The sequence below is a fragment of the Tupaia chinensis genome, unplaced genomic scaffold (genome assembly GCF_000334495.1).
Source record: "Tupaia chinensis unplaced genomic scaffold, TupChi_1.0 Scaffold000341_1, whole genome shotgun sequence".
In the NCBI taxonomy this organism is placed as follows: Eukaryota; Metazoa; Chordata; class Mammalia; order Scandentia; family Tupaiidae; genus Tupaia; species Tupaia belangeri.
In genome coordinates this window covers 432,611-457,480 of record NW_006159835.1, presented here as the reverse complement: position 1 = coordinate 457,480, position 24,870 = coordinate 432,611, and the positions used below count along the sequence as shown (strand labels likewise).

The window sequence follows — 24,870 nt, the reverse complement described above, 5'->3', positions numbered from 1 at the left end:
TGGGGAGTGATTTCTTGCTTTCTGTCTTTCTGTCTGGCGAGTGCACGCGCCCTATGGCAAAAACCTCTCCCCCCCAAAAAAAAAAAAAAAATAAAAAAAAAAAAAAAAAAGAAGAAGTCTGTGTAGGAGGACCTAGGGGAGAGTGTTAGGAAACTTACCTGAAGAATTGATCTCTCATCTAAAACTTAAAGGATGTGTGAGAAAGTTTTAGACAGTAATACTGCAGGTGCCGAGACACTGCACCAGGGAATGCTGTTGTCTGCCTTTCAGAAAGTGAAGGAGAGAGGCCTAGTTTAGAGCTTTGAAAACAACCTGGGGAAGCGGGGTTGGTAAGGACTGTAGCTGCAGAGATAAGATGGGGTGGGTATAGGCTTTGTTAAAGATTCTCTCTCTCTCTCTCTCTTTTTTTTAATCTTTAACATAAGCTGGAGATTGAGTGATCAGATTTGACTTTTAAAAGAGTTATTTGAGAGGAGCCAGCAGGTGGCATGGTGGTTAAGGCACTAGACTACCACATGACTAACTGAGGTTCAAGTCCTGGAGCTGGCAGTTTGAAAAAAATCACACTGTGTGTGTGTGTGTATACACCCAAAATCTCAGGAGGAGAATGGAAGAAAAGGGATTGCAGCATGGCCAACCCCCTGAGGGACCCTCTCTCTTTCTAGCAAGTACACATACTCTATGGCAAAAAAATCTTACTCCCCACCCCCAAAATAAAAAGTTACTTGGGTTGAGCATGATTCAATACTAGTTAGGGAGACGACTTTGGATGATATGGCAGCTTAGACCAGAGTGGAGTCAGGGGAGCTGTATGAGCATTCCAGATTTATGAGGTACCATTACTCTTTAGACATACTAGAGGGTGAGCAGCTTTGTCAAAGATGGCTCTTAAATTTCTAGCCTAGTAACTGGATGGTGGGGCCATTCACTGAGTTAGTCCTGGAAGAGGACCAGATTAGAGGAAGAATTGAACAGTGTCCTTAATAGGCTCCGTTTGAGATCTTTGAAAAATTCAAGTGGGGAGACCTCAGTAGAGAGTAGGCTTGGCTGGTCTGTAGAGATAAACCTGAGAGTCTCGGAATACCATAATCATAAGCCTTAGGTGGTTGAGATTGCTTAGGGAGAACTGAGTAAGGAGAGGGCCTACATGAGACCTGGGAGAGCTTATGTCACTAATTCAAGTGTGTTGCATACCTAAAAGGAAATTCCAGTTTGTTTTGAAGCTCAGTTATATAAAAGTGAAAGTAAGGAGTGAGATCAAATAAGTTAATTAAAGACCTCCCATTTAACATGTAGTGTAACCCAGAGGATAATCTTACACAGTGCTTACTTCATTCTTTAGAATTGCTTAACTTTTTTCCTGCAGCAGAAAGTAAACTGGGCATCGTGATTATTAAATAGGCTGAAGACAGTTATGAACAGGTATTGGTATTTTTATTACATTAATAGATTAAGGGAAAATTATGTTATTAAATCTATAAGTACTGAAAGACATTTTTAGAAAACCTATTTCTGAGTTTTTTTAAACAAAGAAACTTAAAATAAGAATTACTGAATAATTCTATAATATGATAAAAAAACATACATGTTTCAACCCCAAAGTCAGTTTCTTTAATCCAGGGGGAATGTTGGCTGCCCGTTATTACCCTGCTGGGAGACATGGTAGGGCGCCCGTTAGCCAGCACAATCAGTACAGAAAATAGGAGACTTAAGACTTGGAAAGTAAAACGTCTACCCACCCCAATTTGCTTAGGATGTCATGGTATGTTATTTAAATACTAAGAGCTTTCACTTATATAAACAGAAATTGCCAGTTAGATAGGATAGAAGTGAAGAAAAAAAGGTGAAATACCTAACAATGAATGTAATAAAAAATGTAAAAAAGTCTATATTGCTCAGAGATTCAGGTTTTATGTGAAATAAACTTAACAGTTCTGTATTTAAGTAGTAAAGCTTAAGTGGTTAATGAATGAGTTATCACTTAACTATTATTTAAATTATTCTGAATTATGTAAAGAATAATAAGTTGTAACTTTTTTTTTTTTTGAAGAGGTTTTTTTTGCTATAGGGCGCATGCGCTTGCCAGACAGAGAGAGACAGAGAGATAGAAAGCGAGAAATCACTCCCCCAGGGGGGATGGCCACACTGCAATCCCTTCTCCTCCGTTCTTCTCTCGGGATCTTGGGCACGCATGCACACGCACCCGGCGTGAGTTTTAAACCACCAGGTCCGGGACTCGAACCACGGTCGACTACGTGGGAGTCCAGCGACATACCCATTATGCTAACTGCTGGTCCCGTAACATTTTTAAACATTATTCGTTAAATGCTGATATGATGTTTTCAAATCAAGACTTTTTAGGAGTAGACATTCCTTTTTTTCCCAGAAGGTGCGCAGGTAAGTGCAGGACACAGTGAGCTAGAAAGGGAAAGTAAGGGGCCCAGCAGATGGGATAATGGTTACGTAGTCGCTGGACTCCCACTTTCCGCCATCCACAGTTTAAGTCACAGACTGGTGACTTAAAACTTCCCACCTGGCATGTGTGTGTGTGCCCAAAATCCCAAGAGGAGAATGGAGGAGCAGGGATTGCGGCATGGCTATACTCCCTGGGGGGATTGGGAATTTTTTGCTTTCTGTCTCTCTGGTGAGTGTACAGTGAGTGTACGCATCCTATAGCAAAAATCTCCCTGAAAGTGAGAGAGGGAAGGAGCAAGGGAGCGAGCAAGGGAGGGAGGAAGGGGAGAGAGGGGAAATGAGAAAACACCATCTGTGAGGGATAGTTACACCATAATCCCTCTTCCTCCTTTCCCTCTTTTTGGGATTTTGGGGACACATGGACACGTGCCTGGCATGTTTTTCAAACTGCTGGGTCCAGGACTCAGACTGTGCAATTAGCTTGTCGGGTTAGCTGCCTTAACCACCAAGCCATTGCCCAGCCTAAGAGTAGGATTTTTAATACTTGTGTACATCTTAATGAGGCCTCACTATTTAAAATAGGGGCATGAGTAGTGTTTCTGCCTCACTCATCCTTTCAAATGGATTTTTTGATGTTTTCTTCTTAGTCATTGCTTATGTTTTAAAGTGTGTGTTGTGCTGTGTCCTTGCTCATCTTAATTTATTGCGTGGATGCAAAAATGTTAATCTGGAGTACTAGCAGATAAAAATTTCTATGCTACACTCAATCCAAAGGGTTATTTTATTTATCGAGGCTGATGTTTTTAGTAATTATTTATAAAAAGTAATGAACCTAGAGATGATTTAACTTTTTATACTTTCTACTTTAAAAAAAAAAAAATCTCTCGGGAACCAGCAGTTAGCGTAATGGCTATGTCGCTGGACTCCCACGTAGTCAACCACAGTTCGCGTCCAGGATCCGGTGGCTTAAAACTCACGCCGTGCGTGTGTGCGTGCGTGCCCAAGATCCCGAGAGGAGAATGGAGGAGAAGGGATTGCGGCATGGCCATCCCCCAGGAGGGTGATTTCTCGCTTTCTGTCTCTATGTCTCTCTCTGTCTGTCTGGCGAGTGCACGCGCCCTGTAGCAAAAAACCTCTCCCCCCCCAAAAAAAAAAAATCTCTCTTTTCCAAAAGTTTCTTTCTTTCCTGAGAATTGGAATGAAAGAGAGGAAGATGAGCACCCTCAGCAGGGTCTCATGCTGGGATCTCCTCCCCACCCTGCAGTCTCCCTAGCCAGCCAGGTTAGGGTTATGGTTAGAATCATCGCAGGCACAGACCGTTCTCTATGCTTTACAGGTCGACTCGGGAACCAAACCCATGATTTCCCTTGTGGATCCAGCATTGTTTGAGCAGTGAGGTGCCCCTGTGCCACCGAGCCAGTCCTACTATTTTTAATAGCACCTTCACTCCTTTAAAAAAAAAAAAAAAAAAGGAGTTTCAGGTATCAGAATTCAAATTTTCCTTTACCCTAAACCCAAACAGAATATCGAATGTTCATTACTTCTTACTTACAGTGACCATTTCCTCTCACTCCTTTCCCTATTTCAGGTTCATTTCCCCGTATCATAATAGACCAGATGCTAACTCTCTACCTCATTATGTTTCAGGAGTTTTCTTAAAGCATAGTGCAGGTGTCACACCTAAATAAGAGGTTCAGATTTTAATCAGATGGTCAGCGACCCGGGTTTATGGAAGTAGAGGAAGGATTTTGTTGGCTGCTGCTCTTATATCCATTTCTTAATATTCATCTGCACATGAAACTGATGAAATTTGTAAACGTGCTTTGATTTTTTTCTAAAAATTGTATAACATCTAAATGACATATATAGATATATGTTTTTAGTGACACTTCAAAAAGTAATGAGTAAATTATAAGATCCTTTGCTAGTAAAAAGTAATAATGAAATATTTCTGATAATAGAATTCCTTAATTCTATAGCTGTCTAAAATACATATTTAATGACACAATAGCTTAGATTTGATCTTTTCAAGTAAAGTTTCCAAGTTTTGCTTTTAAGAAAAATGTTGAAATTTAATGTGAATTCTCTGTTCTCAGAATCATAAGGATATTGGGGCCAACAGGTAGCATGGTGATTAAGACGCTGGACTCTCACATGGTCAACTATGGTTTGAGTCCTAGACCGGACAGCTTGAAAATCACGCCAGGCACATGTGTGCATGCCCAAAATCCTGAGAAGAGAATGGAAGAGGAATTGCAGTGTCGTCATCCTCCCTGGGGGCGGTAATTTCTCACTTGCCCTCCTTCTGTCGCTTTCCAGCTAGTGCATGTGCCCTATGGCAAAGACATCGTTAAAAAAGAAACCAAAAACTTAGGAATGTTAATTTGGTTTTTTTTTAGAGAGAGAAATTTTTGCTATAAAGCATGTGTACCTGTGGGAGAGACAGAGACAGAGAGAAAGTGAGAAATCATTCCCTAGGGAGAATTTCCATGCTGCAATCCCTTCTTCTCTTGGGATTTTTGGTACACATGCACATGGACCCATCATGACTTTCAAGCTGCCGGATCTGGGACTTGAACTGTGGTTGGCCATGTTGGAGTCCAGTGCCTTAACCACTATGGCACCCACTATGGTGACTTAAATTTCTTGATGATATTCTCAGATAAATGTGTGCAACATTGTCTTATCATATTTACAAACTTCAAAAATATTTGTATAGTCAAACATTTACACAAACATTTTTATAGGAAAAAGTACTATTTCATTGATTTATCTTTATCAATGAGTTCAACAGTTCAGTTTAGAAATATTTATGTCATCCCTGAAGTTATAAAATCCAATAATAGTCTTAAACTCTGGGAGCTTAATACAGTGATTCTCAACCTTGGCTTACCATTAATATCTTTGAAACTTTTTTTAAAAATACAGATGGTCTGGTTCACTCCATTTTAAAAAATAAAAAAATTATACAAAACTATGATTGATTGTTGGTTGATAGTCTATCATGGGTTGGGGAGAAAAAACATGGAAACAAATGTAATTTGTATTAATGTAATAAAAAAAAGGCACATATAAAGGAGGGGGTTAATTCCAACAGGCACCCTGAAATAACAGAGAACCCTGGCTTTGATGTTAGAACCCCACTTTCTATACTTACCCGAGCAGATTATTTGACCTACTGAACCTTTTTCTTCATCTATGAATGGACTTGGGATTAAACTGGGTAGTGTGTATGCAAGTGCTTCGTGTAGTATCTGTCATGTAGTAACTCAGCACTTACAGGTGATCTCACCTCCGCAGGCTTCACAGAAGACTTTCTGCCTGAACAGGGGTTTTGAAGGTTTAGTGAGTGTGTTTTCTGGACAAATAAGAATAGGAAATTAGAGAAATGGTGTGTGGGACAATTTAGAGGCATCATAGTGCCAGGGGAGGAACCAGAGGTGGTTTTGTGTCGCTGGAGTGGAGAGAGGGTGTCTTAGCCATGTTGACTAAAATAAGGAGTTTCAAGCAGCCTGCAGTGTTCTTGGCCAGAAATAATGAGGCCTTGAAATAAGGTATTGGTCATGGGATGTTAAAACAAATATAGTAAGAGATGCTAAGGAGGTAGAACCATGTGACTGAATTAATCTGTGGGAGGAGAGTGGCAAAGAGGGAGCAAACAGGAGTTAACACTCAGATTTTTGGACTTAGAGTTGAAAATATTATATTGGAACTAGTGCTTTCTGTTTGCCTTTTTAGTAGAGGTTGACTTCAGTTTTAGAATTGAGAAATACAAGATCTCTGGGACATCTGGGTAGAGAGATTTTTAAAAGACATGCGGGTAGGCAGATCTGGAGGTCAGGTTGCCAGCAGATATATAGAAGTTTGGGCATTATGAATACATAAAAACGAAAGGTGAATGAGATTTCACAGGGTAAAAATATAGGAAAGCAGGAACCTACAGAACACTGACGTTTAAGAAACTAGCAAAAGGGGCAGATTCCTGAAGAAGAAAGAATGATAAGAGAATTAAGAGACAGTACCTTTTAGAAATGCTTTTTCACTTAACGTATTTTAAACACTTTCTCCTATTAGTAATATTTGGCAAATTCTAGTGATTTTCACTTGTACTTGTTATTTACTCTCTAATTGATAGATATTTAAATTGTTTTTGGTTGCTTTAAATAAAATCATTTATTTTTTTCATTAGTAAGAGAGAGAGGGAGACAGTACCCCCAACTGGAGCTTTATACCACACTCTATACTCAGCTTCTGCCAGCCCCACATCACAAGCACACTTGTGCCCAGCGTATTCAGGGATGTCTAGAGACATGAGCTCATAAGCTTCCCTGCTAAGTCAGCCTCCCAGAATGTCACATTTTACCACTGTGCCACCATCCAGCCCCCAGTTGCTTTTCTGTTTTTACTTTTAATTTTATCATTATTATTTTTTAATTTGCTACAGGGCATGAGCAAGAGAGAAAAAGAGGAAGCAGTTCACCGGGTCTGGGACTCAAACCATGGTCAGCCATGTGGGAGTCCAGTGCCTTAATCACCATATCACTTTGTCAGAGTCGCCTAAGCTCAGCATGTGAGTGAGAAAGCACCCCTAATGGGGAGTAGTTCTGACTCAGTCCTGTTGTCCTCCCTTTCCCCTTTTTCTGCGAATTTTGTGCATGCTCACACATAAGCACAGTGTGTTTCTCAAGCCACTGAGTCCAGGAATTGAACTGTGTAGTCGGCAGTGTGGGATCCAGCTGCCTTAGCCACGATGCCATGGGCTGGCTTGCTTTTTCTAATTAAACAGTCGATACTGAAACTAATTATTTCTGTGGAAATATCTTTACTTATTTGTATGAATGTATTTTTAGGATACATCCTTGCAGATGAAATTAGTCCCCCCAAAAATGTGCATTTGGTGGTTAAGGTGCTGGATTCCGCATGGCAGACAGCAGTTTGAGTCCCAGACCCAGAAGCTTTACAGTCATGCCAGGAGGTCAGTAGAAGAGAAGGGATTGCAGTGTGGCCATCCCCCTGGGGGGCTGATTTCTCTCTTTACCTCTCACTGTCTCTCTCTATCTCTCTGTCAAGTGTACATACCCTATGGCAGAAACCCAAAAATAAATAAATAAAAATAACCTCAGTTGCCAGAGGGCATGTACAGTCACCAGAGACAAAAGCGAATGAAGGCACAGCACACTCCCTGAATAGGGTGTGGTCATGCTATCATCCCTTCCCATTTCTCTCTTCTGTCAAGATTTTGGACAAATGCACACACTTGTCCAGCATGTTTTTCAAGCTGCTGAGGTCAGAATTCAAACAGCATAGTTGGTCATGTGCAATCTGGCTCCTTTAACCACTCTGTTACAGGGCTGTCCTTAAAAATGTTTGATATGTTGCTAAAATAGCATAGGGTATACGAGCCAGCTTATTCTACTGCTGATACCATCTTTCAGAGAACTTTGATATTGTAGATGCTGCTTAAGAAAATTTAATGTACCAAACTTAAACAGTTGATAGATACCTTTTGCAAGTGAAAAATCACTAGAATTTGCCAAAAGTTCATGTTTTGTGTAATGTGAGGTTTTTTTTTTTTTTTTTTTGAGAGGTTTTTGCTATAGGGCGCGTGTGCTCGCCAGACAGACAGAGAGAGACATAGAGACAGAAAGCGAGAAATCACGCCGCAATCCCTTTTCCTCCATTCTCCTCTCGGGATCCTGGGCACGCATGCACACGCGCCCGGCGTGAGTTTTAAGCCACCGGGTCCGGGACACGAACCGCAGTCGACTACGTGGGAGTTCAGCGACATAGCCATTACGCTAACTGCTGGTTCCCTGTAATGTGAGTTTTTAAAAATTATCTTTAAAATTATTCGCTTCCTAAGTTAAGAGTAGTATAAATTAAAGGAAAAATACTTCTCTATTACTTTTATGTAAAATCCTATAAAGAGAAGAATAATACTTTCATTTTATCATATTGGTTCATTGAAATAATGTAATTTAAGAATGCCTTTTCTGGGGAGCAGCAGATGGTGTAATGGTTATGTCGCTGGACTCCCACATAGTCTACCGCAGTTCGAGTTCCAGACCCAACAGATTAAAACTCATGCTGGGCTCATGTGTGTGCATGCCCAAAATTCTGAGAGAAGAATGGAGGAGAAGGGATTGTGATGTGACCATCCTCCCAGAGGGTGATTTCTTACTTTCTGTCTTTGTTTCTCTCCAGCAAGCACATGTACTCTACATATATTTAAAAAAAAAAAGAATACCTTTTTTGGGCCAGCCAGTGGTGTGGTGGTTGAAGCAGCTGGATTCCACATGGCTGACTGTGCAGGTCAGGTCTTAGACCCAGTGGTTTGAAAAGACACACTGGAGGGACCAGCAGTTGGCGTAATGGCTATGTCGCTGGACTCCCATGTAGTCGACTGTGGTTCAAGTCCTGGGCCTTGTGGCTTAAACTCACACCGGGCACTTGTGCATGCATGCCCAAGATCCCGAGAAGAGAATGGAGAAGGAAGAGATTGCAGTGTGGCCATCCCCCCTGGGGGGTGATTTCTCGCTTTCTGTCTCTCTTTCTGGTGAGTGCACGCGCCCTATAGCAAAAACCCCTTGGAAAGAAGGAAGGAAGGAAGGAAGGAAAGACGGAAGGAAGGAAGGAAGGAAGACAGACAGACATTGGGCACCTGAGTGTACATGCCCAAAAATCCCAAAGGGAAGGAGAACTGGAAGAGAAGGGATTGCAGTATGACCATTCCCCATGAGGGGGTGCTCCACCTTCCCCTCTGAAAAGTACATGCACATTGTGACAAATTAAGGGGGGAAAATTTGTCCTTATAAACATCAGATTAGGAAGTTCTTTGTTTTATTTTTTTGGAGAGGGAGCATGCAGTCACCAGAAAGACAGAGACAGAAAGTGAGAAATCATCCCTCAGGATGGATGGCTACGCCACAATCCCTTCTCCTCCATTCTCCATCTTGGATATACACACGCCCAGTGTGAGTTTGACCCGGGCCTGGGACTTGAATTGTGGTTGATTCCGTGGAAGTCCAGCGACGTAGCCATTATGCATTATGCCATCTGCCAGTCCCTATTTTTTTTTTTTTTTTTGAGAAGTTCTTTGTTTTAAAAGAAGCTCTACTTCTTCTTGTATGCTGAAGGAATTGGATCCCAAGGATGGTTAAAGGCACTGGATTCCCACATGGCTGACCGCATTTCTAGTCCCCCCAGTGCCTTGGTTTATCACTTTCCCTTTCTCTCGTTCTCTGTCTCTCTCTGGTCAAATTAAAAAGAATAATAATGGCAAATGGAGTTAAATAAAAAAAAATTTTTAAAGAAGAAATGGAATAGACCTAGATAGCAGAGTGCACTAAGAGTAAGGGTAAATACTGTTGGTGAAACTTTTTTTCATCATACAAAATATATTTCAATTCTGTACATCACGGCGCTAGGGGGGAGGATTGGGAGAATTCTGCTTTATATGAAAAGCTTATTCTCAAGTCCTTTCTAACTAGAGTTATTTGGGACATTGCAAATAGCACTTTTCTTTTTTTTTTTCCCTTTACCCTTTAGCCTTTCTACCTCACAGGAAAAAGTAAAACTTTAAGCCAAACAAAAACACCGTTAAAAGGTTAACCAGCTAGAAATCTATTTGCTGTGGAATTCCTTCCATCGTTTTTATGACATTACCTATACGGGGAGACCCACCTCTGCCGTTACCTGTGTTTACCACACACTTAGACATTCACAAGCATTACTTTGGAATGTGTTCATATTTGACTTCCCAGATATACAAAGCTTTTGTTTTATGATAGTTCATCCCAAGAATTTGTGGTATTATCTGTGGATCATTTATGAGTATTTTTAAGCCTGGTTCATTGTCTGGTTTCCTTTTGTCACTTTAGTCTCTAGTTCATCCTTTTCTCCTGATGGTTGGTAAGAAAACAAAGGTAAAACAAAGGCACCTGGTAAAGACTTAATTTGTGTGGGGCTAAATCATATTTTAAGGCCAGATTTGTGAATTTTCAGTCACCTAGGATATTGTCTGCTTCCTTTCTCATTTGCGCAGACAATTGAATTCTAACTACAATGGGTTACAGTTCTAGAACCTGCAGTGGATGCTTCTTTCTGTGAAGGGTGAAGTGCTCTCCTAGTAGGTGTTGATGATGCAGGGAGCAGCACTGGCTGGAATGACCTTCCAAGGTGCATGTTTTTTAGTAACAGACTCAAGTGGTGTCTTTGGTTTTAAAAGTCCGCAGAGTAGTTTTGCTTTATTTTTGGTTTGGGGATTTTTTTTCTCTCTCTCACAGAATACCTTGGGTTCCTAAGGTTTAACTCATTAGTCTTGACAAGAACGCTAATTTAAAACTTTACAGCAAGAAATTTCTTTCGAAGCATGTCTTCTATTCATGTCAGCTGATTGCAGAATCTTCGGTGGGAAAATTTTCATGAAGTACTAAAGAAAATTGCTGGGAGCAGAGAATGAGATTAAGGGAAATTAGTTGGACTCTCCAGAGCAGCCTCTCTCAGTCTGAAGACATTAGCTGACACTTCCACTTGTGCTGAGAAATCGCCCGAAGTCAAAGCAAACATTAGTGTTAGCAGGTCTGTTTAAAACACACTTAACACATTTTTGTCCATAGCTACTTTTGGTCCTCCAGCTTGCATATTAAGTACTACCCCTCCCAACTTATTTTTTCTTCACAGGCTGCAGCACAGAAGATTGAGTTTGTTCTCTTTTTCGTCCCTCCCTCAAATCATACTTAATTCCCCTTGATTGAACTTGGATATTTCTAACTTATTTGCTAGAGCAGTAAGAGACCAGAGTCAGGGTTATGGAAAGCTAGTTGGAGGGCAGTGGGAGGATGCAATTCAGCAGTGGTCAGTGGCTTGAACAATGATAATATATTCATCCAAGCTCTGCCTTGAGACAGGCCCTGGACTGCAGCATTAAACTACAGGGGGAGGCCTCTGCCTGCACTGCATACAGTTTTTTGAGCTCAAGTAAAGTAACTTAGAAGAGCAATTTCAGTGAAGTGGTAGGGTGGACACCAGGTTGGGTTGAGTGAGTGGGAGGTTAGGAAGTAGAGATAATGAATAGCAAGTCCCTTTCAAGAATCTTGGTGGTGAGGAGGCGAGTTAGAAAGGCACAAAGAGGGTTTTTGTTGTATTTTGTTCTGATTTGAGGGTGGAAGAAGAGTCTTAAACATTCATGGGCTGAAGAGAAAGCAGCAAGAGTGACGGAACAATTCAAAGAGCCCCTGAACAAGCAATTGAGGAGGGAGACAGAAGGTTCAGGGTTTATCTGCAGACAAGATTATGGATATAAGCATGATTTTAGTGAAGGGGCATGAAGTGGAATTTCTGCGTTCATTGTAACATTTCAGGGATGTGAGGGTAGAGACTTAGAGTGACTAATTTATTCTGCCATAGTAGCATAGGAACAGAGAGTATTAGGGGAGAAAATTGTTTTCCTAGTGTTAATGCATCTATTCTCAGTGCTGCTTCTGTTTCGTTACCCTTGTTATTAACAGTTATTCAATTTCATATTGCAATATCTTCTGGGAGAAATTGCCAGTAAACTCTTATATATAGTTGACATAACACGTTAAAAGTAAAAATAATCTCCAGTGTTTTTATTTATCTTTTAAATTTTTACGTGAGCCTATTCAAATGCAAAAAATGTTATGAATATGTGTGGATGTTCAGTAAAAGTGGGCCAGCCCTTAACCTAGTGGTTAAGGGAGGTGGATCCTACATGGCCAACTACAGTTTGAATCCTGGCCCCAGCAGCCTGAAAATGTACTGGGCCCACATTCCCAAAATCCTGACAGGAAGGAAAAATAGAGGAAATGGATCGAGGTGTGTCCACACCCATTGGGGAGCACTTTCTGCCTTTCTCTTTCTTTCTCTGGTGAGCCACCCTCCATATAACAACTGAAAAAAAAAAATACTGGGATTTTAAAAAAAACAGCTGCTGTAAAGTAATAACTTATGTTGTTATAAACATTTGAAGGTTGAATGTGTTGCTGCTTATGTTGTAATTGATGTTAAGTATTACGATATTTGAACTTTTATGAATCATCTGATGGACATCAAAACCATAAAGACAAAATATTTTGTTGTCACTTTTGGCATCTTGGTCTTCTTTTTACTTTTTTTAAGAATTATTTAATTTTGGGACCAGCAGATGGTGTAATGGTTGTTTTGCTGGACTCCCATGTAGTCAATCACAATTAGAGTCCTGGACCCCATGACTTAAACTCATGTCAGGCGCATGCACGTGCGTACCCAAAGTCCCAAGAGGAGAATGGAAGAAAAGGGATTGTGGTATGGCCATCCCCCCACCCCACAGTGATTTTTCGTTTTCAGAATCTCTCGATGAGTGCACATGCACTATAGCAAAAGTATCTCTCTTTAAAAAAAGAGTTATTTAATTTTATTTATTATGATTTTTAAATTTGTATAGGGCATGCGTGCTCACCAAAGAGGGGCAGAGAGGGAGGGAAAGTGAGAAAAAAGCCACTGGATCCAGGACTCAAATGGCAGTTAGCTGTGGGGAGTCCAGCACCTTTCCATGCCACCAGCTGGCCCCTGCAATCTGGCTTTTTAGAGTGACCAACCTAGGTAAAAAGATATTCTGCTGTTTATTTAGAAGTAAAGTAAATTTTTCATTATTTGCTCACATTTGGTATTATTATGTTTATGTTGAACTAGAGATTTGCTTCTTGTTTTTTTTTTATTATTATACTTTCTTCATCATAGTTTGTAAAAAAAAAAAATCTTTCTCCTTCTAAGTTACTGTGGAAATTTCAGAAATCTTTTTCTGAACAACTCAGAAACCTTTTAAGAGAATTCTTGTAATTCTGATATTTATTGTCAATAAAATATTTTAAGATAATTTTCCAATGTTCGATAAGCTCAGTTAATTATCACTAGTTACTGCTACCTTATGAGATTATTTAATCTCTAAATTTTTTTATTGGTATAATGATCATTTCTACCTCATATGATAGTATGAGGACCAAATAAGATAATTCATGAAAGCTCTTCAGATACCATTGGCACCTTTTTATAAGCCTTTGTTTAATTTTATTTATTTTATTATTGCCAGAGAATGTATGCGTTCATCAGAGTGACTGAACAAGCAAGCATGTGCATGCACCCCCTGAGTGGGGCAGGGCCATTCCATCATCATTTTCCCTTAATTTCTCCATCCCATCCCAGGATTTCGAGCATGCACATACTCAGCATGTTTTTAAGCCTCTGGGCTGGGATCCAAACGATAATCAGCCATGGGATCTGGCTCCCCATTCACAGAGCACTGAACCACTGCACAGGAAGCCTTTATTTTTGTGGACTTTTTCTCTAATTGGATAGGAGCTACAGCCAGTTTACCTCAAGATGCTGGTGAGACTTACGGGTTGCGTTTACCCATTCTACATCAAAACCTTCCTTTCTTTTAACTCACTGTTACTAGTCCCTTGAGTTGGTTTAGAGATTATAGTCTCAGTCCTTCAGATTTATTTTGTCATCAGGTTCACCCACCCCATTCCCAAGCCTATGAAACTGTAGTTTACTTTAAAAAATCAAACTACATTTCCTAGGGTTGCTTATAAAATGAGCAATAAAGTCAACTTGTGTATCTTTAGTGTGGTTGCACTTATTTTTCTTAAGCGACTTATTCTTCCAGTGACCTTTTAAAATATAGTCATGAGAATGTTTGTGCGAGCTAAGCAAACATTGACTTACATTTTGTTATGGGTAGATTATGATTTGAGACATGGACTTAGTGAAAGTTAAAAGGTGACAGTAGCTGATAATTTATTGAGTGTACGGAATGTGCCAGGTACTGAAGGTCTGAGAGAATTTTAGAAGATACTGTCAGGTTTTCACATGTAGATACCACTTTACACTCCCACCAATAAAGATGAGCATCCAAGTTGTTCCACATTCTTGTCAAAAGGGACTATGGTTAGAATTATTTTGTTTTAATTTTAGCCATTCTAGTGGGTGTCTAGTGGTATCTTACTTTTTTTTTTCCCCTCTTTTTTTAATTGCAAGAGGTTGTGTGCATACCAGAGAAAAAGCACTCCTGGATACCAGCACATGGCATAATGGTTAACATCACTGGACTTTCGTATAGTCAACTGTGGTTTGAGTAGCAGACCCAGAGGCTTAAAACTCATGCTGAGCACATGTGCTTGCGTGCTTAAGAGCCTGAGAGGAGAACAGAGGAGAAGGGATTGCATCATAGCCATCCCTCCCGGGGAGGTGGGGTGATTTCTTGCTTTCTCTCTGTCTCTTCAGCAAGCACACGCACCCTATAGCAAAAACCTCCCTAAAAAAAAAAAAAGAGAGAGAAGAAGAAGCACTTCTAGTGGAGCATGGTCAGGCTACAATCCTTTTTGCTCCATTCCTGTCCATTTTGTGAATGCGCATGTGTACCCCTGGAGTGTTTTTTGAGCCACCAGGACTGGGATTCATTCCACAGCCATGTGGGATTTGGCTCCCTTAACCACCATGCTATGGGGCTGGTCCTTATTCTAATTTTATCATGCCTTTCCCTGATGACTTTTCATATGTGTATTAGCCATTTGAATGTACTGTTTTGTGAAAAATTTGTTAAATACTTTGGCCATTTTTCTGTTGAGTTGTCTCACATTGATTTGAATATATTCTAGATATGAATCTTTGATAATTGGCTTTATTGCAAATATCTTCTCATGGGCAGTGGGTTCCCTCTTCAATTATGTTAAAGGTGTTTTTTAGTTGAACAGAAGTTTAACGCAGTTCAATTTGTTGATCTTTCATATTTAGTGCTTTCTGTGTTTTGTTTAAAACATTTTTACCTTTCCTAAGTTCATGAAAATAATCTAAAAGGTTGCTGTTTTACCTTCATATTTAGGCCTGTGATCTATCCAGAGTTTGTATTTGTGTAAGATGTTAGGTAGAATTTTTTCTTATATGATTAATTAATCTGGCATCATTTGTTGAAAAGGCCATCCTTGTCAACTGTGGTGAAGCAGTAAAACAATATTCCATGATGCTGAAACCATATGGGAAGGTCCCAGGTTTGAGTCCTGAGATCTGCCTATACACGCAGGTAGGCATGCATGTGTCTGTGGTCTTGGCTGGCTAAGGCTGGGGGTGGATCACAGCGCCAAGACCCTGTGGGGGTGTCTGTCTTTCTCCTTCTCTGTTTTTCGCACCCTTTCATAGAAAAAATAAGTAGATAAAAAGAGTGAGAAAGAAGAAAAGACCATTCTGCTATTCTTTTTTTTTTTTTTTTTTTGGAGAGGTTTTTGCTATAGGGCGCGTGCGCTCGCCAGACAGAGAGAAACAAAGAGCGAGAAAGCAAGAAATCACCTCCCAGGGGGGATGGTCATGCAACAATCTATTCTCCTCTCAGGATCTTGGGCACACACGTACACGCGCCTGGCATGAGTTTTAAGCCACCAAGTCCAGGACATGAACTGCAGTCGACTACGTGGGAGTCCAGCAACAGCCATTATGCTAACTGCTGGTCCCCATTCTGCCATTCTTTCTCCACTACACTGCAGTGGTATCTGTTATCATATGACCATATGGCTTTAAGTCAAGTCTCGATGTCCAGTAGTTTAAGGTCTCCAGCTTTGTTTTTCTTAAGAAGCTATTTTTAAATAGCCTAACAGTCTCCAATAATAGTTGGCCCCATTCCTCCTTTCTTCTCTCTTTCCAAGCCTACCTTTCTTCTTGACCCCAAAGCTCTCAAATTACACACTGGCTTTGTCTTCTTTTCTGTGATCATTTCAGACTAGAGGTTAGAAGTCTTTAAGCAAGTATAGCTTCTCTTCTGCTGAAAGTTAAAACTGAGTCACCTTCACCCATTGTATGCCCAGTCACCCTGGCTTCTAATCTGGCACAGTGCTGAAGTTCACTGCTGACAGCTGACGGACTTCTAGATTTGTATTGCACCTCCTCTTCAAGAATCCCAAATTCAAAACCCTTTGATTTTTCTGGGTTTTAGCCCTGAAGGTTGCTAGGGCTTGCATTTTTAATTATTGTTATTCACTTATATTTTCTCTTCTCTTATAAGGATGTAAATCTCCAAAGTGCAGGGGACTCACCCAAATGCTCTATCTCCCTATTCTGACTACTTTTAGCACACCCTTCTTGCTACCCCATCAGAAGACTCTCAAGTCAACTGTTTGTCTTTCCTGGCTGCCAAGAAGATAACACCATTACTTGTTTACTCCCCTTTAACAGATGTTAGAATAAGTAGGCATAAAAATGGCAAGTTGAACACAACTCCCTACACACACACACACACACACACACACACACACACACACACTTGTACATTCATATTATAAAGACATTGGGCAATTAACGGAGAGTCTTTGTGGTGTAGTGTAAGTCAAGACGGATGCAGAAACATTAAGTTTGCTATGTGCTAGGCACAGTATTAAAGTAGCTCATCTCCTTATCCCCCACTCCCTCAGTTAAATGAAAACAGCTTATTTATGAGCCAGCAGGGAGTGTGGATGTTAGGCGGCTAGATCCCACATGGTTGACTGCATGGTTGGAGTCACAGACCTGGTGGCTTGAAAAACACCGGGCGCATGTGCATGCATGCCCAGAATTCCAAAAGGAGGTTGGATGGCAAGGGGTTGCATACCATGCCCCTTGGATTGCTTTTTCACTTTCCCTCTCTCTGTCTCCAGCAAGTGCATGTGTCCTATTGCAAAAATTAAAAACAGAAAACTCCCAGCTATTTAAAGCCCATATTTTCATTTTTCTGGGGGAAAAATGGATTATCTAAGTTAAACTTAATTTGTAAATTCATTATATAAGTACTTCTTCAATTAACATAAAGATCCTTTTAGGCAGAGTTGGCTTGGACACAGGAATTTTCTGGAAAGTTTTGAGCTTCCTCCAGACCAGTTGGTTGGGTGAAACTTAGCAATAGTGGTACTCTCTTAGGTTTTGGAAAGGTGAGTTGGGGTCAGAGCCAAGACCTGCTGATCTTTAGAGACGCCGGAGCCCAAGTTCTTATTATCAATAGGTGATTCCATTCTGAAATATATGAAAATGTCCGAACTCTGGAAGACTGATAGAGCCTGTCTCACGTAGAATGGGAAACAGAAGGCCTTGCCAAGAAGTGACAGGAAGAAAAATACTTTCTGTGTTGTTGCATTGGTTATAGAGTTCCTGATTCGGGTCTTTATATTCGCATTAACTCTCAATTTTAAGTAGACTTTGGCATGGCAGGTGCATGTGTCTATGTGCTCCAAATCCCAACAAGACAATGAAAAGGTGGAAAAGGGATTGCGATGCGACCCTACCTTATTGGGGGGTGTTTCCTCCCTCTCCCCCATCTCTGGCTCTCTCTGGCAAGTACACACACCCTCTGGCAATTAAAAAAATTTAATGAAATAGGCCATGAACCAATAAATTGTAATTTTCCATTACCATCATGAAAGGTTTTTGAAGAAGCAGTAAGTTAGCTAAGAACAGATATGCTATTAAAAACAAAGAAATCACACTAAATTCTTTAAAAATAAGGTATTATGGGAATGTAAAATGGTACAGCCACTCCAGAAAATAGTTTGGCTATGTTTTATAACACTAAACATACACCATAGTACCCAGCAAATACATTATCCCACAGAAATGAAAACATGTTCACAGAAAAACATGTATGTAATATATATACATACTGTGTGTGTGTGTATATATATATATATGTGTATATATATATGTGTATATATATATATAGTATCTATTTAATTAGTACAGATAGGTGCTTTTAGCATAGTTTATGTTTATCTGTGTGTTTGTGTGTGTGCGTATGACTTGACAACAGTATAATACCAGAAACACCCCAGCATCCTTCAGTGTGAGAATGGTTGAACACACTGTTAACATTCTTCCAATGGAAAACTACTCAGGAATAAAAAAGACTGACCTATTACACTTGCAAAGGCCAGGTTGGATCTCAAGGCCATTATACTGACCTCAGATAGTTACGTACTTTATGGTTCCATTTACACATCACTCTCAAAATGACAAAACCGTGGAGATGGAAGACAGTTTAACGATTGCCAGGATAGAGGTAGGATGGGACAGTTTTATATCTTAATAGTGGTGCATTACACAAATCTGGATGGGGGATAAAATGAAAAAGAATCATATATAAACACAAAAACAAGTTGGGTTTTTTTTAATAGTAAAAAAGAAAACAACACTGAATACAGTCTGTTAACAGTGATGTTCACAATCATGTATCAGCACTCCATTTCAGGTTTTCTATTGTACTGAAGCCATATGAGATTTCACCAATAGTGGGATCTGGTTTTAGGATCACAGGACTCCATACTACTTTCGAAGCTTTCTTTTAGTCTATTATTATTTCAAAATTATATGTTTTTAAATAAGGTATATTTTACACTCATGTTCATGGCAGCATTATTCACAGTAGCCAAAAGGTGGAAGCAACCAGGTGTCCATTGACAGAAGAATGATAGACAAATTGGGCTATGTACATACAATAGGATGTTAATTAGCCTTATAAAGGAATGAAATTCTGATAAGTGCTACAATGTGAGTGAATTTTAAATATGCTAAGTAAAATAAGCTAGTCACAAATGGATAAATACTTTATGATTCCACGTATATGAGGTGTTTAGAGTCTAAAGTCTCTGCCACACAGATGACAAATAGAATGATGCTAACACGAGTTGGGATGTAATTGTTCAGTAGGTCCAGAAGATATTTTGATATTTTGGAAGATAAAAAGATAACTGTCTGAAGATAGATGGTAATGGTTACATAACAGTGTGAATGTACTTAATGCCACTGAACTATCCACTTAAACAGTGGTTAAAGGGACCCGCCGATAACGTAATGGTTGTGTTACTGGACTTCCACGTAGTCAACCATGGTTCGAGTCCCATACCCGGTGGCTTAAAACTCATGCCAGGTGTGCGTGCATGCCCAAAATCCCGAGAAGAGCCTGGAGGAGAGGGGATTGTAGCATGGCCTCCCCTGGGAGGTGATTTCTCCCTTTTTGTCTCTCTTTCTTTCTCTGTCTCTCCAGTGAGCACACACACCCTTTAGCAAAATATGTCTCTTAAAAAAAATGGTTAAAATATAATAGTAAATTTTATGTCATATATATTTTACCTTAGTTTTTCTTAAAAACAAGGTATTATGTATTAGTTAGCATTTATTGTAAAATGTACATATGTAATTGCAGGCATGAATTCCCTTGACTGCTTTTAATTTCTTATTCCTCATTTTAAAACAATCACAAAATTTTTAAAATGCAAGTTCAATACGAATAACTTTATGTCTGGAACAATTCGAGACGATGTGGCCAAGGTGATGCCTATCACTCCTAAATATTTTAGTGTGTATTTCCTAGAACCAAGGACTTGCTCTTACGTAACAACGCTACCCTCTAAACCAGGAAATTAACAGATACATCGCTGCTGTCTAATGTTTGACTTTATTCAAATTTTCCAGTCACTCCCAACAATGACCATAATAGAAAGGGAATCCAGTTGAGAATCAAGTGTTACATGTACTTTTCAAGTCTCTTTGGTCTCCTTCAGTTTAAAACAGTCTGTCAGTCTTCCCTAGGTTTTTATGACCTTCGTACTTGTGAAGATTATAGACCAATTATTTTGTAGACTGCCTCCCAGTTTGAGTTTGTCTGACATTTTCTCATGAACTCAGGTTATGTATTATTGGCAGGAATGTTCCAGAACTGTCTTTGTGTACTTCTCATTGCATCTGAGGTGGCGCGAGATCTCAGTGTTCCCATTACCCATGTTCACCTTGATCACTTGATTGAGGTGGTGTCGGGCTTCACCAGAAAGTTACACTTTTTAACCTTTGTACTTAAGCATATTGTGTGGAGATATTTTGAAACTGTGCAGGTATTTTGTTCCCCATCTAATGTTCAGTTTACTCTTTTGTTATCTGTGAGGACTCAGTTTATTATTTTATTCAGCAGGTTACAATCCATTCTTTTAGTATTCACATTGTCCCTGATTTGGCCAGTACGAACCACTTTAAGCTTCTTTCTGTGTCCTTTTGACATGTCACCATCATTATGAATATGTTCAAATTTCAGAAAAAAAGGAATTATGCAATTAATGACTCCTCTTCAATGGTGATATATTATAATTTGCTTAAATACTCCCTTTGGTGCATTTTTGTTTTACATTTTTTTAAAAACTCACGTAGCTTAGCCAAATTGCCTTCTGGCAACCTTGTAAAAATTTACACTCCTGTCAACAGTGTGTGTGTGTGTGTGCGTGCGCACACACATGCAAGGTTTTCTTTCTTCACATTCTCATTAACAATAGTAGGAATTTCTTTTTGGAGAGGTTTTTGCTATAGCGCACATGCACTCACCAGAAAGACAGAAACAGAGAGACCGAAAGCGAGAAATCACCCCCAGGGGCGATGGCCATACCGTAATCCCTTCTCCTTCATTCTCCTCTCAGGATCTTGGGCACCCACACACGTCCCCAGAGTGAGTTTAAGCCACCGGGTCAGGATTTGAACCACCTTGGACAACATGGGAGTCCAGTGACAGTCATTATGCTAACTGCTGGTCACGACAATAGTAGGAATTTCATCATTAGAGGAAAACTGTTAGCAGTCAGCTTCCCTGTGTTAAGCATTAGAAGGGATTACCAAGACACAGGCCAGGCTAAGGCATAGTAGTTAAGTGAGCTGGAGCCCCCTTGGCCATCCACTTGGTTCATGTCCCAGGCCCGGCAGCCTGAGAAACAATGCAGACACATGTTCCAGCATGCCCACAATGCCAAAGGGAGAAAGAAATGGAGAAGGGATTGTGGCATGGCCATGCCTCATTGGGTGCTTTCTCACTTTCTCTCTCTCTCCAGCAAGTATACATGCCCTCTGGCAAAATGAAAAATTTAATTATGGGGCCAGCAGGTGGCTTGGTGGTTAAGGGGACTGAACTCCCACATGGCCAATGCGGTTTGAGTCCTGGACCTGGCGGCTTGCTTTCTCACTTTCCCCATGTCTCTTTCTCTCACTCACTTTCTCGCTCTCTGTACCTCTCTAGTCAAAATTAAAAATAAATAAGTAAAGTTAAAAATTATTTTTTTAATTTTAAAAATAAAACAATGAATAAAGAGATTATCAGGACACTAGAGGAATGACGAAAATAGGATTTATGTGCATTTTTTATTGACTTAGCCATTTATTTATTTATTTATTTATTTATTTATTTATTTATTTATTTATTTTAATCGTCACTGGGCATGTATACTCAACAGAGAGAAAGACAAAGAACCCCCCTCCCAGTGGGATGTTGTCACCCTGCAATTCCTTCTCTATTTCTCCATCCAGTCAGAATTTAGTGCTTGTGTGCATGCATGGTGGTTTTCTAGCCTCCAGGGCCAGAATTCAAGACACGGTGGATGCATGGGATCTGACTTCCTTAACCCCTGGGTTATGGGGCTAGCTCTATTTTTTATTTCTTTTATCAAACAACAATTTATTTAATTAATTTATTTATTTGTCATAGTTTTCAAGCTACTCAGTCCAGAATTTGAACCACGGTCAGCTATATGGGAATCTAGCGCCTTAACCACTGTGCCACCTGCTGGTCATTTATTTTTTCTTTTTAAAGTAGAAATAAAAATTTTCTCAGAGCTAAAGATGTGACCTCCTTTTTCTTCCTTCTTCTTTGTTCTCTTTTCTTTTTATTGCCAGAGGATATGCACATTAGCCAGAGAGAAACAGGGAGAAGGAGAAACCACTCCCTAATTCAGGATCCTCCTTTTCTCCATCCCGTGAGGATCTGGGACATGCACACACACGTGTCCGGCATGCTTTTCAAGCTGCTGGGGCTAGGATTCAAACTGCAGTCAGCCATGTGGAGTCTGGTTCCTTTAACCACGAGGCTTAGAGTCTGGCTCAATTGTTTCCTTTTTAAATCAGCAGAGGAAAGAAGAGTATCTCAGAACTAAATGTGGTTTATCTTCCTTCGGTAAGGAAGATAATTTAAAGTAGATACATTACAGTGGAGTCGTTTACTTTTTCTTTTTCTTTTTGAGAGATTTTTGCTATAGGGAACATGTGTTCTCTGAAGAGACAAAGAGAAACAGAGACAGGAAGCGAGAAATCACCCCACAGGGGGGTGGCCATGCTGCAATCCCTTCTTTTCCATTCTCTTCTTCTTGGGATTTTGGGCACACATGCACATACGCCCAGTGTGAGTTTTAAAATGACAGATTCGGGACTCGAACTGGGGTCGTCAACCACGTGAGAGTCTAGCAGCGTGACCATTTATGGTCTGCTTGTCCCAAGTCTTTTACTTTTCTTTTCTTTTCTTTTTTTTTTTTTTTTTGGAGAGGTTTTCGCTACAGGGCGCGTGTGCTCGCCAGACAGACAGAGAGAGACATAGAGACAGAAAGCGAGAAATCACCCCCCAGGGGGATGGTCACGCTGCAATCCCTTCTCCTCCATTCTCCTCTCGGGATCTTGGGCACACACACACATGCGCCCGGCGTGAGTTTTAAGCCACCGGGTCCAGGACATGAACCGCGGTCAACTACATGGGAGTCCAGCGACATAGCCATTACGCTAACTGCTGGTTCCCTAAGTCTTTTACTTTTCTTATGACCTGCCCATTTTTTCAAATAATGCAGTAACTGAGCAGTCATTGACCTCAACGTTCTGAAGCCTTTCTTCACTGAGCAGGCTGTGTGGATTTTGGGAAAGTTACTCACCAGCACACCATTTTACCTCCCCTGTAAATGAAATTAGGTGGTTTCTAAGGTACCTTTACTCTAAAGCTGGATTAGGAACTTCCATTTTGAGTTGAAAAACGTGACTTTCTCTTGCTTGAAAAACTAGTTGGATTTCATAGTAAACATTTTCTTCATATGTCTAACGGCAACTGTGAATTGCAAGTAAAAATTCATTATTTTAGGGGGAGTTTTATACTAGGACTTTGGTTATTGGTTCTTTCTTTGCTTTTAATGTTAAGTCTGACTTGTAGCACTTTTAACTCCTTGATGCAGAGAAACAGAATAACCCAGACAAACTGCATTTTATTTGTAATGGGAAAACACAGACAATCTGTGCCATAGCTACACAATAAAATACTATGTAGCAATGAAATGAAGTTCTGATACATGCAGCAACACCGATGGCTCTCAGGGGCAGTAGTCTTGAGTTTGAAAAGCCAGCTTTTCAAAGGGTGACAGATTGTAGGATTCAAATTATATAACACTCTCTCAACGTAACAAAACTTTAACTATGGAGATTAGAGTAGTGGTTGCCAGGGGTTAGGATTTCCAGAAGAGTGTGACTGTAAAGGGTGTAACAAGTGGGAGTTTCTTTGTGTTGTTGGAACAGTTCTTAGCCCAACTGTAGTGATGGTCACTGATGTAATCTACCAGTGTGGCGAGATTTCATAAAACTATACTTGCACACACACATATATGCAAAACGGGTGAAATCTAAACAAGGCTTCTCCTGAGTCTTAAACTATTTCAAACTTAAAAGGTATTCAAAAATGAACTTGGGTCAGAAATAAACATTAAAAAGCCAAATGAAGGGCCAGTAGGTGGCGTGGTAGTTGAGGCTCTGGATTTCCACATGGCCCAATGCAGTTCGAGTCCCAGACCTGGTGATTTAATCTCTCTCTCTCTTTCTCTCGCTCTCTTCCCTCTCCCCTCTGCTCCTCTCTCTACTGAGCGCACATTGCTTATAGAAAAATATTTTAAAATATATCACAAATAAAATTAAAATAAATCTTTTTTTAAAAAAGTCAAACAAAATATTTCTAGCAATTACTGGAGGGAAATTTCTCATGTGTTTTATTTATGAGCTTATAGGAGTCTATAAGGCAAACACTACATCCTCGGTGAATTTAAAAGAAGCTTAACAGAACAAGTGGTGCCTGGATGAGAATTTTGTAGGTGTACTTTTGTGACTGTATTCCAAATTTTCCAGAATCCTCCAGTTTCATTACTGTACTATCAATACCTTTGGTGACATACACTAGAAGGGAGAATATTTTGGGCTTGGGATTTTTTTTTATCAGTGTCTTAAAGTTGTGTAAAGTAATCTTACTTAAGAGAAAAAATAGTTTTAAAGATACAAAACAGCAATGAAAATTCACACTGTTTTAAAAGTGGCTTTGAGATGATTATGAGAAATCTTGTTATGTGATATGTCACCTCCAAAGAAAAAATCTTTTCTATTTTATTTTACAGGTGTAAATTAATTATTTGGAAAACAACTGAACAATGGAGCCAGACATCATTCGAATGTACTCTTCATCCCCACCACCACTTGACAATGGAGCTGAGGATGATGATGACGATGAATTTGGGGAATTTGGTGGATTTTCAGAAGTTAGCCCTTCTGGTGTAGGGTTTGTTGATTTTGATACACCAGATTATACTCGTCCCAAGGAAGAGTTTGTACCTTCAAACCATT

General features: G+C 39.9%; 1 protein-coding gene across 1 annotated transcript in view; it reads left to right on the top strand.

Moving 5' to 3' along the window:
* Positions 1-24,870, top strand: part of AFTPH (aftiphilin) — a gene marked incomplete in the record, with an annotated part of 77,559 nt that overhangs the window by 9,315 nt on the left and 43,374 nt on the right. Inside the window, 1 exon segment of the mRNA XM_027773326.1 lies at positions 24,645-24,870. Coding sequence (XP_027629127.1) covers positions 24,678-24,870 — 193 coding nt within the window.